This window comes from Carcharhinus amblyrhynchos, chromosome 1 (assembly GCF_965287045.1).
Source record: "Carcharhinus amblyrhynchos chromosome 1, sCarAmb.v2.hapA, whole genome shotgun sequence".
Lineage (NCBI taxonomy): Eukaryota > Metazoa > Chordata > Chondrichthyes > Carcharhiniformes > Carcharhinidae > Carcharhinus > Carcharhinus amblyrhynchos.
This window is the reverse complement of record NC_137324.1, coordinates 40,749,673-40,764,708: the sequence shown is the minus strand read 5'-3', so window position 1 is coordinate 40,764,708 and position 15,036 is coordinate 40,749,673. Positions and strand designations below refer to the sequence as shown.

General features: G+C 42.1%; 2 protein-coding genes across 4 annotated transcripts in view; one reads left to right on the top strand and one right to left on the bottom strand.

The window, feature by feature from the left end:
* The window catches only part of kiaa1328 (KIAA1328 ortholog), a 192,778-nt gene extending 192,353 nt beyond the window's left edge, over nucleotides 1-425 (bottom strand). For 2 of the 3 annotated variants that reach the window (XM_080214587.1, XM_080214671.1), the window contains exon 1: nucleotides 354-425. In XM_080214587.1, the coding sequence (XP_080070713.1) occupies nucleotides 354-402 (49 nt within the window). In that variant the 5' untranslated portion in view covers nucleotides 403-425. The remainder of the gene's footprint in view (nucleotides 1-353) is intronic. The other variant, XM_080214751.1, reaches the window with a different exon arrangement.
* A 594-nt stretch (nucleotides 426-1,019) lies between these two features.
* Nucleotides 1,020-15,036, top strand: part of tpgs2 (tubulin polyglutamylase complex subunit 2) — a 39,901-nt gene continuing 25,884 nt past the window's right edge. Inside the window, exons 1-3 of the mRNA XM_080214490.1 lie at nucleotides 1,020-1,218; nucleotides 3,102-3,181; nucleotides 10,756-10,843. Of these exons, the coding sequence (XP_080070616.1) occupies nucleotides 1,146-1,218; nucleotides 3,102-3,181; nucleotides 10,756-10,843 (241 nt within the window). The 5' untranslated portion in view covers nucleotides 1,020-1,145. The remainder of the gene's footprint in view (nucleotides 1,219-3,101; nucleotides 3,182-10,755; nucleotides 10,844-15,036) is intronic.

Here is a 15,036-nt window from a genome sequence, read left to right as displayed (position 1 = left end):
TTTCTTAACTCGGTATTCCGCATTGAGCAAGGAGGTAACTGAAAACACTACATGTATAAAACATCGCAGTGTAATACCTAAACTAAAATCTTATTTATCGACAACAATTTTATTCAGTGAGTTTGAAACAAATTCATCACTGATGCAAAAATAATTGAGGTGGGTTGTTGAAAGTTGCCATTACTTTTTAATCAAAAGCACTAACTGATCGGATTTATAATATTTTCAGGTGTTATCCACAAACACTGAATTTCAAAAGCCGGTATAATATTGATAATTCTGCCTTCCACGTATTGATGAATAGCCGCCCTTAAAATACACCTTGATATTTAAAATTACACACTAAAGGATACGATCTTTGCTCCAGAAAACTTCACTCACCAAATTGCCAGCCTTCGCCATCTTAAACAACCGCCACTCCCATCGTGCACCCTGCCCGCCCGGTACTCCCCGTTACGTCACGTATCAGACCCGCCTAATGTGCTTTCCCCGCCCCCCTCGCTCTCCATCGTGCCCCGTCCCCTTCTCCGAGGTTCTCGCAGCCCGAGCCCCGGCCGTATTAGACCCGCCCCGAGCCCCCTACCCGCCCCGCCTCCCCCGCCCACTAGATGATCCGCCTCTTTTTCCGAGGAACTTGCTGCCTCCCCATGTCTGCCGCTGCCGCCCCCGCCCTTTCCCCTTCTGCCCTCCTCTCATTACGTCATCCGCAGATGCTCGCCGAGGCGCTTGCTGTCCTCCAGCCGCATTCGCTTTGCGCCGCCTCCCCGTCGTCACCACTAGATGCTCCGCCTCTATTTCCGACAATCTTGCTGTCTTCCCAGACTCTGCCGCTGCGCCCCGCCCCCTGTTCCCACCCCCTCATTACGTCACCCTCGGATGCTCCGCCTCGTTCGCTGAGGCGCTTGCGGTCCTTCAGCCGCATTCGCTTCGCACCGCCCCCCGTTCGGAGGGAGCGGCGAACTACAATACCCAGAGGGCTTTGCGTTTGACGCATTCACTGCGTCGAGGGCGAGTGGGCGATAAGGAGACGGGGAAGGTTGCTCTTTATGTGGCGATTAATACACACATTTATATATTCCAAACGTTTATGTGTACGTACCCTGAACTAGTTTTGTTTAGATTGCCGGAAAGGGGCGTGGGTCAGGATGGAAGACGGTAAACCGGAGAATATGAAGGACTTGGTAGATCGGTTGACTTTAGGTGTAACCAGGATACTAGGTGAGTGCAGGCAGGCAGTTAGTTACCATGGAAATTAGCAGGTGAAGCCGGGCTTTACCTGTGCGTGAGGCGGGAAGGCGCTTAGTTGACATGATCAGAAATAGTACTGAGGAAAATTGTGGTGGTATTCAACCAGGAGAGACATTGACATTCCTGGTGATCGCTTGTAGACTCATGTGAATGTTAGTCAGATTTAATCTGGTCATTCCGATGTATAACTTGATGTTGCTAAAAACATTTGGAAACATGAACATTAAACCTGTAATTCGTTTGCTTGCTCTTCTACGGGCATTTGATGGACATGTGTTCAAATTCTCTTGTAATAGAAAGTAAACAATCTCTAACGGACCTTTGTCTGTGTTTGCTGAATTGAGCCATATATAAATTAATCCAGAGAAACGAATGTTGCACAGCAGACTATTAAGCACTCCTTTAACAGAGAAATTTTCTTTGCAGTTAAATTTTCTTCGCTGTGTCCTTGCTGTGAATGGCTGGGCAAAGCTACTATTGTATTACTGTCAACAACTTGCAATTATATGAGACCTTTATCATTGTAAAATGCTCCAATGCATTAACCTTTCTCCCACTAAATCAGGTTTCTTAGCATATACAATTAGAAACCTGTTCACAAGCATTCATTACCTAATGACATTAGAAGTTCCATACAAGCTGACAGGGTACTTGAAGTCCCTTTCCATTTTCTTTCACCAGGAGATTATGATAGAAAATGCACATAGTAAAAGCGGTGGTTGCATTAATTTGAAAAAAGTCAGCAGATTTTCCTTCAATTAATCCTTAAAGGGCATGGAGATTAAAATGTGTGGAAATTGTTCCAGTACTTAATTATACTGGGGTAAAAATGAGTTAGCAAAGGAAGCACATTGGGGTATAAACACTTGGTGCTGTTGGTTACAAACGCAGTCAATTTTGGTCTTGATGTACTGCATAGAAATATTTAAAGCTGGCCTCTGCAGCTTTGATCAACAATTAACCAACCAATAGGAAAATGCAAATAGAGTACAAACCTCAAATGTCACCAATAGCAGCACCTTGCATTTCTCATAGTTATGCAACAACTCTATATAATAAAATGAGGTTTTGTGGCATGGTGGTAGTGCCCCTCCTTTGGAGCCTGACCACAGAAGGAACATTCATAACATGGTTCAGTGGGCTGGTAATCAGTTTGGGAATCCTTCCACCACCACCCCATCATTCCCCAAAGACAAAAACAGTGTGGGTATGAAGATGCATAAAAATACATTAAATGTCCCATGGTGCTTTGCAGGTGTATTACACCACAAAATATGACACTGAGCTACATTAAGAGATGTTAGATCAGATGACCATAAGCTTTGTCAAAGAGAGATTATTTTTAAGGAATTCCTTAAAAGAGGAAGAAGGGTTGGAGAGGGGATTCCAGAATGTAAAGCAGGGTGGAGGGATTAAAAGTGGGACTGCTGAAGAGTCCTCAATTAGATGAGTAAAGATATCTCAGCACAAAATATTTATATTGTCCCACCAGCACTAATTTTGAACAGAAGCACCACTGAAGTGCCTATTCCAGGAGTGTTTTGCTGTTTCTGATGGCAGCAGTATCAGGTCATTTGCACTACAATCTACCATCAGACTCTCCGAAGAAAGGTTTCTCTCTCCACAGATTTTGCCAGACCTGCTGAGCTGATATTCTTGTGTATTTGCAGTCTTTTCTGTTTTTATTTTAAAACATCAAAATGTCCTTAATTTTGAATTATAATGTGACAAATTGGTGAAAAACTCGAGGTAAATAAATCAATTTAAGTGATAACAGCTGCAATTAACATCGATTAAAGTATGGTAATAAAGTTATCTTCAGACTCCATTTACCAAGAGTTCTCATGTTTTAGAAAGTCGACCTGGTGTGACAGAAGTTCGATATGTGGAAAAGGAACCAGCAGAGCGTCATATGATTATCTCATGGGAGCAGGTGAGCAATCTGATCTTTTTGCTTTGCATTTGAATTGTATAAATTTTGATTTGCTTCTCAGATGGAATTATTTCAGATGATAATATTTTGGGTCTCCAATGCATTGTTCCTGTTAATCGAACCATTGTTTTGATGTTATCAATCAATGATTTACATTTGCTAACAACACCTCTAACCAAATAATAAAATTGATCATTGATTGTCATTTAACAAAACACTAAATCTCAGATAAAGTATCATACTAAATAAAAAAAGTCATAGCATAGCATATGACATTGTCAATTAATAACCTGTGGCTTTTTCTTTTTCACTTTTGACAAACTATTGTAACTGTCATCAAGACAGTATTTTGCATTGCGTGTATATATAGCAGTATTCTCTACAATGTAGATTTATATTGTGCAACATCATATTATTGCTGTTCTTTACTAATGGCCACTGTGCTTGGATATTTTTAGTTGTGGTTTCTCAAAAGGGCCTGCCTGTGAGGAAGTCTGTCATAGGATATCCAATTATTATCAAAGTCTTTGTTATAGAAGTATGGTCATCTATTTAAAATCATAAGAAATAGGAGCAAGAATAGAACACATGGCATGTCGAACCTGCTCTGCTGTTGAATATGGTCATTGTTGATCATTAACACAACTTTCCTGCTGTCCCCATATCCCTTGATTCCCTGAGATCAAAAATCTATCCAGTTCAGCTTTAAATATATTCATCTAAAACTTTCTGGGGTATAGAATTCCAAAGATTCACAGTCCTTTGAGTGAGCAAATTTCTCCATATCCTTCTAGGAATTTCATACAATTTCTGTTTTAATTTGTGATTATGTTCATGGCAAATGAAAATAGAGTTAAATAATTGCTGTTGGTAAGGGAAAATAAATTATTTTCCAAGTTCTAGTCAGAATACATTTCTTTGTCTTTAGATAATTCTTCACAGATTATCTTCACAAGAAATATAAATCTCTCCCTTTCCTCTCTTCCATCTGGGAACAACATAAACCAAAAATAGAGAAAAAATGTTCTCATTTATAAAGCACTTTTCATGACCATCAGGCATCTCAAAGCGGTTTACAGCCAATGAAGTGTAGTCATTGTTATTTTGTATAAAGCCATTGCCATTTAAATATGTTATAAAGAAATCTTTAAGGCAAAAATAGAATTTGGCAGCAAGCCACATAGGGAAATATTAGGCCAAGTGACTAAGCATTTTCTCAGAGGTATGTCTTAAGGACAGTCTTAACAAAGCACAGAGAGCTGAAGAGGCAAAGTGAGTTAGAAAGCCTTTTCATGATCTTGGAGCCTGAGCTGCAGAAGGCAAGGCCATCCATGCTAACCTGATCAAAATCAGGGCCATGCAAAAAACCAGAATTGGTCAAACAGAGATATCTCAGATATCTGGAGAAGGTTGGTGCTATCACAGACACTTGATTGAAAGAGGGACAGGATTGGCAGCTAGACATTCCAGTATTTAGATGCTTCAGGTAGGTTGGAGGAGGATCTAAAAGGGGTGAGGAAGTTGCATTATTGGTTAAGGAGAATATCACAGCTATAAAGAGGGACGACACCATGAGGGTTCAGGCAGTGAGGCAGTATGGGTAGAGCTCAGGAGTAGGAAGGGTGCAGTCATAAGGTTGGGGGTTTATTACAGGCCTCCCAACAGCAGTGGGAGATAGGAGAGCAGATTTGCCGACAGAGTTTGGGAAAAAATGCCAAAACAACCAGGTTGTTGTGATGGGTGATTTTTAACTTTTCTTACACTGACCGGGACTCACTCACTGCTAGGGGCTTTGATGGGGCAGAATTTGTAAGGAGTGTCCAGAAGGGTTTCTTGAAACAGTATATAAATAACCCAACTCAGGAAGGGGCCTTAGACCTGGCTGCATACATGGACTTCAGTAAAGCCTTTGACAAGGTAAACTGGTATGAAAGGTGAAGTCACACAGGACCAGAGGAGAGCTGGCAAGATGGGTACAGAACTGGCTTGAGCATAGAAAACAGGAGGGTAGACGTAGAGGGGTGCTTTTCTGAATGGAAGGCTGTGACTAGCAGTCTTCCACAGGGATCAATTCTGGGACCTTTGTTCACAATATATATAAATGATTTGGAGGAAAATGTAGCTGGACTTAATAGTAAGTTTGCAGATGACACAAACATTGATGAAGTTGCAGATAGTGAAGAGGATTGTATTAGAATGCAGCAAGGTATAGACTGGTTGGAGACTTGGGCGGAGAAATGGCAGATGGAGTTTAATCTGGACAAATGTGAGGTAATGCACTTTGGAAGGTCCAATGTGTATAGGAATTATACTGTAAATGGTAGAACGCTTAGGAGTTTTGACAGGCAGAAAGAACTGAGCGTACATGTCCACTGATCAATGAAAGTAGCAAAGCAGTTGGATAAGGTAGTCAAGAAGGCATGCTCCATGCTTGTCTTCATCAATCAGGGCAATGAGTATAAAAATTGTCAACTGTACAGAACCTTAGTTCGGCCTCATTTGGAATATTGTGTACAATTCTGGTTGCTACACTACCAGGAAAATGTGGATGCTTTGGAGATGGCACAGAAGAGAATTACCAGGATGTTGCCTGGTTTGGAAGGTATTAACTATGAGGAAGAGTTGGATAAACTCGGTTTGTTCTCACTGCAATGTTGGAAGTTGAGAGGATGACCTGACAAGATTGAGTGGCTTGGACAGTATGATGCTCTTTCCTAGGGTGGAAAAGTCAAGTACTAGGGAACATAGGTTAAAGGTGGGTGGGAAAAGGTTTAGAGAAGATGGGCGAGGCAAGTTTTTTTACACAGTGGTGAATGTCTGGAATATGCTGCCAGGAAGGTGGTGGAGCAGGTATGATAGGGGCATTTAAGAAGCAACTAGATAAATACATGATTAGGATGGGAATGGAATAATACAGACTCTGTAAGTGCGTACGGTTTTTAGTTTAGGCGGGCATCATGATTGGCACAGGCTTGGATGGCTGAAGAGCCTATTCCTGTGCTGCACTGTTCTTTGTTCCAGTGATGTCACCAGAGGGTAAAAAGCCAAGGATAAATCTTTAGAGGGCCCCAGAGATAATGATGTGAGGAATAGTAAGGGAAGCCATTGCAGTTGTTTTCTGGTTACAGTTGGACAGATAAGGATGGAATTGGCAACATCAATCCCATCCAGTAAGATAACAGAGGAGAAGAATTGTAGGAAGGTGGTGCGGTCAACGTTTTTTTAAAAAATCATGTGTGGATGTGAACGTTACTGGCAAGATCAGCACTTTGAGAGATGATGTTGAGTCATTTTCTTGAATTGTGGCAGTCCTTGTGGTGTGTGTACACCCAGGATATTGTTTGGAAGTTTTTGACCCACGAACAGTGAACAAATGGCCATTTGAGTTCCAAACCAGAGTGGTTTGCGGCTTGGAGGGAAACTAAGGTCTTAGTATTCCATGCATCTGCTGCCTTTGACTTCTGACATAGATGCTATGGGTTTGAAGATGCTGTGGAAAGTGGCTCGGCGAGTTGCTGCTGTGCATTTTATAGATGGTGCACACTCAAGCCACTGTGCACTGGTGGTCATAAAATCATGGAATGGTTACTGAAGAAGTGAATGTTTAACTTGGTTCATGGGTTGCTTTGTCCTGGATAGCATCAAGTTTCTTGAATGTTGTTAGAGCTCCATTCATCCAAGCGAGTGGAGAGTATTCCATCACACTCCTGACTTGTGTTTTATAGGTGATGACCAGGCTTTGGGGAGTCAGGAAGTGAGCTTTTCGCTGCAGAATTCCCAGCCTCTGATCTCCTGTCACAACCAAGGTATTTGTATGACTGGACTAGTCAAGTTTCTGGTCAATGGTAACCTTCCCCACCCAAGGATGTAAGTGTGTGGGATTGTGTTAAAGGCAGCAGACAGATTGAGATGGATAATTTACTAAAAGTGATTGTCGGATGGTATAAAGGAGAGAGACATGTTGATTGGTAGTGTCTCAAAGGGATGTGTAGACCTGTTAGAACAAATCACAATTACAAGGGAGGAAGTGTTAGGTGTTTTAGGAAGATTAAGCTAGACAGATCTCCAGGGCCAGATGGCATCTGCCCAAGATTACTGAGGGAGACGAGATTAAATTGCTGGCCTCTAACAGAAATCTTTGTTTCTTTATTGGGCACAGGTGAGGTCCCAGAGGATTGGAGGATAGCAAATGTGATCCTGTTATTTAAGAAGAGTAGCAAGGATAACCCGGGTAATTATGGGCCAGTGAGCTTGATGTCCGTGGTAGGGAAACTGTTGGAGAAGATTCTTAGAGATAGGATCTATACACATTTAGAACAGAATAGTCTCATTAGCGATAGACAGCGTGGTTTTATATGAGGGAGGTCATGTCTCACAAATTTGGTTGAGTTTTTTGAGGAAGTGACAAAAATGATTGTCGAGGGAAGGGCCGTGGATGTTGTCTACATGGAATTGGTAAAGCATTTGATAAGGTCCTTCATGGCAGGCTGGTGCAAAAGGTTAAATCACACGGGATCAAGGGTGAACTAGATGGATTCAGAACTGGCTTGGCCGTAGAAGACAGATAGTAGCAGTGGAAGGGTCTTTTTCTGATTAGAGGTCTGTGACCAGTGGTGTTCCGCAGGCCCTGTACTGGGACCTCTGCTGTTTGTGATATATATAAATGATTTGGAAGAAGATGTAGCTGGTCTGATTAGTAAGTTTGCAGGTGACACAAACATTGCTGGAGTTGCGGATTGTGATGAACATTGTCGGAGAATACAGCAGGATATAGATAGGCTGGAAAATTGGGCAGAGAAATAGCACATGGAATTGAATCCAGATAAATGCGAAATGATGCATTTTGGTAGATCTAATGTAGGGGGGAGCTGTACAATAAATGGCAGAACCATCAGGAGTATAGATACACAGAGGGATCTGGGTGTGCAAGTCCACAGATCCTTAAAGATGGCAACACAGGTGGAAAAGGTGGTGAAGAAGGCATATGGCATGCTTGCCTTTATTGGACGGGGCATAGAATATAAAAGTTGGCCACATTTGGAATACTGCGTCCAGTTCTGGTCGCTACACTACCAGAAGGACATGGAGACTTTGGAGAAAGTGCAGAAAAGGTTTATCAGGATGTTGCTTGGTATGGAGGGTCTTAGCTATGAGGTGAGATTAAGTAAACTAGGGTTGTTCTTTCTGGAAAGATGAAGATTGAGGGGCAACCTAATAGAAGTTTATAAAATTATGAAGGGCATAGATAGGATGAACATTTGGAAGCTTTCTCCCAGGTCAGAAATGACAAACGTAAGGGGTTACAAGTTCAAGGTAAGGGGGGCAAGGTTCAATACAGATATGTGAGGACATATTTTACACAGACGGTGGTGGGGGCTTGGAATGCACTACCAAGCAAGGTTGTTGAGGCAGACATGCTAGATCATTTAAGACTTACCTAGATAGCCACATGAACAGACTGGGAATAGAGGGATACAAATGGATGGTCTAGTTAGGAACACATGGTCTGTGCAGGCTTGGAGGGCCAAAGGGCTTGTTCCTGTGCTATATTGTTCTTTGTTCTTTCTTCTTTGTTCCCTGTGTTACCAAACTCTGTCAAGCATACTATCATTCCACCATACTGCATCATGCTATATTTCTCCTCAGTTTAAAATAAATAAAAGATTTTTAAAAGAACATTGACTTGCAAAAGCAGTGAAGCAGGATTTTTGTCTGTTTGGTCATTCTATGAAGTAATAGTACCTTAAAAAAGGAAAAAAAGTCCAATTCTTTTTGTCCTCTTATGTAATAAAATTCATGATCAGCCTATTCTTAGTCAAATCAAGAGTAGGAGAACACATTTTATCCAGCCAACTTATTTATCTAATGCTACCCGGCCAATTGGTTTATAGTTTTCAAGAAAATGGAAGGTATCGTAAAACATGATTCTGCATAGCGATTATAGAATATAATTCAATAAAACAGACTTAGCTGGTAGTCCCGTAACCACTGGAATAGCACTACATAGGTAAAGTCACCATAGGCTGCTGTCCCCTTTGAGGGGGAAAGAGCTGCCTCTGGTGATTTAACCTGAAGATCATCACATCTGGCAAGGTTGAGAATGTGAGTGTTAATGAATAACCTCAGCCAGTACAGGAATTGAACCAGTACTGTTGGTGTCGCTCTGTGTCATAAACTAGCCGACCGGCCAACTGAGCTACACTAACCTCCCCCCGCATAACAGGCATCCAAAAAACATCACTACAGGATTCCACAAGACTAATAAAACTATTGTAGTTTGTAGATTTGGATGTGTTGTTGCATAAAGATATTTTGTGAAAGTTCTTGTTAGTGACCTACATCGCTGAATGTTGAGAAAGTAGCTGTTGGGATGGTGAGTGAGAAGTGGATCAAAGCCCAGACTGGGGACATGGCAGTGGATCCCCCCAATCTTTATTCGCTATTCTGTCTAGTTATATAATGTCCAGAATGCTTCTTTCTCCATTCCTTTTCCTGATCATGCTGCAGATCATAAGGCAATGAAAGAACTGTCCCCATACATGGGTCATCTAGTCATCGTTTTTGATTGTTGATCTGCCAAGGTCTCACTGAAATGGTGGAATAGGCTCAATAGGCTGAATGGCCTACTCGTATTCTGATGTTCCTAAGAAATGAACAAAAAACACTTTTTCAGGAACCCAGCACAGAGCTCCCACCTACTGTCTCTCAGGAGAAATAACTGAAAAGCACCTAATCTTCAATTTGTGAAGGCACATTTTAATTAGCACAGATTCAGATCCCATCTTGCAGCTCCATACCTCGGGGGAGGTGATGGCCTCGTGTATAATCACTAGATGATTAATCTAGAAACTCAGCTAACGTTCTGGGGACCCAGGTTGAAATCCCGCCATGGAGGAACTTGAATTCAATAAAAAATATCTGTAATTAAGAATTTACTGATGGCCATGAAACTATTGTTGATTGTCGCAAAAACCCATTTGGTTCACTAATGTCCTTTAGTGGTCTGGCCTACATGTGACTCCAGAGCCACAGCAATATGGTTGACTCTCAATTGCCCTCAGGCAACTAGGATGGGCAATAAATGCTGGCCAGCCAGCGACGCCCATATCCCACAAATGAATAAAAAAAAGCCCTACACCTGATCTTTGGAGAATGATGTACAGGTTAGTGGGTTGGACTTTAATCAATAGAATTTTCAATCCTGGCATTGCATCAATTACTTTGAGCTGTATGATGTCAGGATAGCACTGATTCATCTATTGTAGTGTACATAGGGGATGCACCTGCACGTGCCCTTCTTCTGCCTTTAGGTGATACAGGAAGCAGCTGGCTGCACCTTCACACACAGTAATTGATACAGTGGTTCCATGGTTCAATAGTTCTGATGTTATGTGAACCAAATTTGTGCCCTGCATCCCTCCAACTTATAAAGCATTTTATTGCTGCCCATGATAAATGGTATTTTGTCTATCTCTACTAGAGGTCCAGTATAGTTTATAAGTACTTCAGATGAAAAGCTTGGTTTAGACCTGTCATTTATTTAGACCTGAAATATTCAGCTGTTTTGCTTGCAGAAGAATTGCTGCCTGCTTCCAGAGGATCTGAGGAGTTTTTACCAAATGACTGATGGCTTTTTGATGACCTGGAGTATAAAGTTTGATGGTAAGACAGTTGAGCCTCTGTTGTGTATCTATAAAGTCAAATTATTTTCCGTTTGTATGAGTCAGTTTCCCGTGACATTGCATGTGTTGCACTGTAATGTGAATTATTCAGAAAAAGCAGAGTTAGAAGATGGAATTATTGTACCTGGGCACACAGAAATAATTACATTCTCTTTTTAATGTCATGTTACTATCCTTATTGTTATATATCTATTGATTCTTATGGCCACATTTACAATGGAAATTGCACATGTAAACTTGTCATATTGTAATTACATTCTTTTACCTGTGGTAACATTACAGTATTTCCGTTAGCAGAAGATTGTAAACATAATATAACAAGTTTATAAAGACAGTTTCTAATATAAATCAGAGTGTGGGAGTTTATAATGGAAGAGATTGACAGCATTGTAGCTGTATGTTTAAATATAGATAGAGATCTGAAGATGTGCATATGCTGTATTCTGTAGGCTCTTGAAAACAAATTTATAGGCTCTTAAAGAAACTAATGAATACAATTTGCCCATGGGGCAGAATTTTACACTGCATGGACAGGCACATTGCCTGACCAGGAAGTTCATGAAATCAGGTGGTGCGGATCCCAATGTCATTGTGCAATATTTTGGTCGGCAAGCGCAAACTTGGATCAGTCCCGTGTCTGCTGACTTGAGAGCATTAAATCTCCAATTCTCTAGAATGTTACATTGCCCATGAAAATTTTAGGTTGGCACACAGGCAATTCACTTCTGAACTTGTCTCATCCAAGGATTGGATAAGAGATGGCTGGAGCAAAGGCAGGCTGAGTTATTCGGAGTTTTTGGGAGCTTGGTAATGATTTTGAACATTGTGAGCATTTTCACTGCATTCATTTGAGATTTTAGCATCTAGTCTAGAGCCTACAGGGCATTGAAATCTCTTGACATTTGAGATTTGTGTCCCTCAAGCACCTTTCGAGCGCAGGTCATTTACATCTGTGCAGAAGACTATAGTCTACTCAGCAGAGAACGCCTCCTCTGAGGAGAAGGGCAGGGAACATAGAAAGGAGGTCAAGTGGCTGCAGGCAAAATCTTAGAGCTAGGTGCAGCAACAGGAATTTCAGGACCAACAGGGAGATGGATGAGGACACCCCATAGAAGATCCATATACCCAGCTGGCAGGTGTTCAGGTAGCGATCCATCTATTGTGACGTGACATGACCGAGCTCTGGTTTTCAAGGGAATCCATCACAACTGTTCAGCAGATGAAAGGGCAGAAGATAGACACCTTTCTGTGGGTGGACACTGAATGCCATGGTTCTCAAGATCGTCATCACACTTAACCTTTATGCCTCTGGATCTTTCCACGGCTCTATGGATGATCTTTTATGAAGTTTTCCAGTGAGCTACACAAAGCTGGTGACTTGACTAGGCGGGTGAGACCATTCGTACATTTCAGGATGGCTCAAGTCAGCCAGGATGAACAAGCCAGAGGCTTTGCAGCAATCATAGGATCCCCTGCATCCAGGGTGCCACTAATTGCAACTGTGTTGCCATCAAGCTATCAGTCAGCCAGCCAGGAACCATTGTCAAGAGGAAGGGATCTCACACCATGAATGTTCAGATAGTTTGTGACCAAGGACGTGGATCCTGTAGGTCTTTGCAAGGTACCCTGGCGTTCCCACATACTGTATCATTCACTAGTGCAGAAACCGTTTGTAATTCCAGCATGCATTGACGGATGGTTGATTGGTGACAAGAGGCATCCTTTGAAAAGGCAGCTGCTGATGCCTGTCAGGAACCTGTGGACAGGCAGAGGAAAGATATGATTGCTGCAATGTATCCACAAGTGTGGTGGTGAAGAGGACAATAGGCCTGCTGCAGATGAGGGTCCAATGCCTGAACTGTTCTAGGGGCACCCTGTAATATTCACCAGAGTCATTGTTGCTATGCTGTTGATAAATTTACTCTCTCTAGGGGAAGACACTGGGCCAGGAGAATGCTGACAGTGCACCTACAATCCATGTGATATCAAGAAATGGCTGAACGAGTTGGATACTCTGGGCCCTTAAAGACCTTGGTAATAGTACTGAACATTTGTGCTGTGGAACTAGCGGTGCCCCAAGACAAATTTTTCCAGTACAAATACAACACTGGCATCCACTTGGCCATGTGGAAAACTGTCCAAGTATGTTTGTCAAGTCCACAAAATGTGGAGTTGCCGCCATTGGACTGGGATAGGCACAGTAAGTAGTCTCACAACACCAGATTAAAATCCAACAGGTTTATTTGGTAGCACAAGCTTTCGGAGCGCTGCCCCTTCAATAGGTGATGATAAAGAAGTAGCACTCCAGAAGCTCGTGCTACCAAATAAACCTGCTGGATTTTAACCTGGTGTTGTGAGACTATTTACTACGTCTACAAAAAGCAGAACAAATCTAACCAGGCCAATTACTGCCTTATCAGTCTCCTCTCGATCATCAGCAAAATGATGGAAGGAGTAATCAACAGTGCTATTAAGCAATACTTAGCAATACCTGCCCCTCACTCTGAGCTTGGGTTTCACCAGGGCCACTCAGCTGCTCACCTCTTGCATCTAATCTAAACACAGATAAAAGAGCTAAACTGAGGGGGTGAAATTAGAGTAACTGTCCTTGACATCAAGATAGCGTTTGACTGAGTGTGGCGTAAAAGAGTCCTAGTAAAACAGGAGTCAGTGGGCAATGGGGTGAAAACTTTCCATTGTTTGGAGTCATACCTAGCACAAAGGAAGATGGTTGTGATTGCTGAAGACCAATCACCTCAGTCCTAAGCAGGAGTCCCTCAGAATGGTGCCAATCATCTGCAGCTGCTTCATCAATGACCTACCTTCCCACACAACATCAGAATTGAGAGGATGTTTGCTGATTGCACAACTTACAGCACCAACTCCTCAGATACTGATGCAATCTGTATCCATATGCAGCAAAACCTAGACAACATTCAGGCTTCAGGTGCAAAGTGGCAAGCAGCACTTGTGCTATACAAGTACTAGGCAATGATCATCCTCAGCAAGAGACAATCTTACCATCTTCCATTGATGTTCAGTGGCATTATTATTGCTAAATCCTTCACTATCAATATCCTGGCGCTTCATAATTGACCAGAAACTGAACTTAACAACCATATAAGTATTGTGGCTACAAGAGCAGGTTAGAGGCAAGGAATATTGTGGAGAATAGCTTTCTTCCTGACTCCCAAAGCCTGCCTGCCTGCGCGCCCCCCCCCCCCCCCGCCCCCGCAATCTGCAAGGCATAATCAGGAGTGTGATGGAATACTCCCAACTTGCCTGGATGAGTTTAGCTTGACAAAACCCAAGAAGCTTCACACCATCCAAGACAATGCAGCCTACTTGATTGGCACCCTATCCACAACTTGCAACATTTACTCGCACCACCACCAACAGACAATGGCAGCAGTGCGTACAATTGATAAACTGCACTGCTGCTACTCACTAAGGTTTTTTCAACCCCTACTCTCAAACCCATGGCCTCTACTACTAAGAGGTCAAAGGCAACAGATGTCTGGGAACACCATCACTTGCAAGTTCCCTTCCAAGCCACATATCATCCTTACTTCCTTCCTAACAGCGCTGTGGGTGTACCTACACTACGTGGATTGCAGCAGTTCAAAAAGGCAACTCACTGCCACATTCTCAAACAATGCCCATGTCTCATGAAATAATTTTTAGAAGTGCAATTTCACAAATCCCCTGTGCAGTAATAGCAAAACCTGCATACTTTTATACTCCATCTCCCTTGTGTTAAAGACTAACAATCCATTTGTCATCCCAACAGCTTGCTGTACCTTTATACTAACTGTTTATCATTCATACACAAGGACACCCAGATCCCTCTGTACCATGACACTCTGCAATCTCCATTTTTCTCTCGATGTTGTTGTCTGTTGTTAAATCATTTGAATGTCAGAAGATTCTGGTCTTGATTTTGCAGGTTTCTTTGTTCTTGACCAAGGCAAAAACTTCAGTACATGGGTTTCTGTAAGCATTAGTTCTCTCTTTATAGCTGAGCTTTAAGGTTTCATCAGCCTGTCAAGATAGATTTTAAATGCTCTTGGCTAATTATTTTCCCCAGTGACCTGATTGGAATTCATTCTTCACCATCATCACTGGTGAAAGATTCCTATTTATTGACTGCAAATCTCCAAACTCCATGGCCTA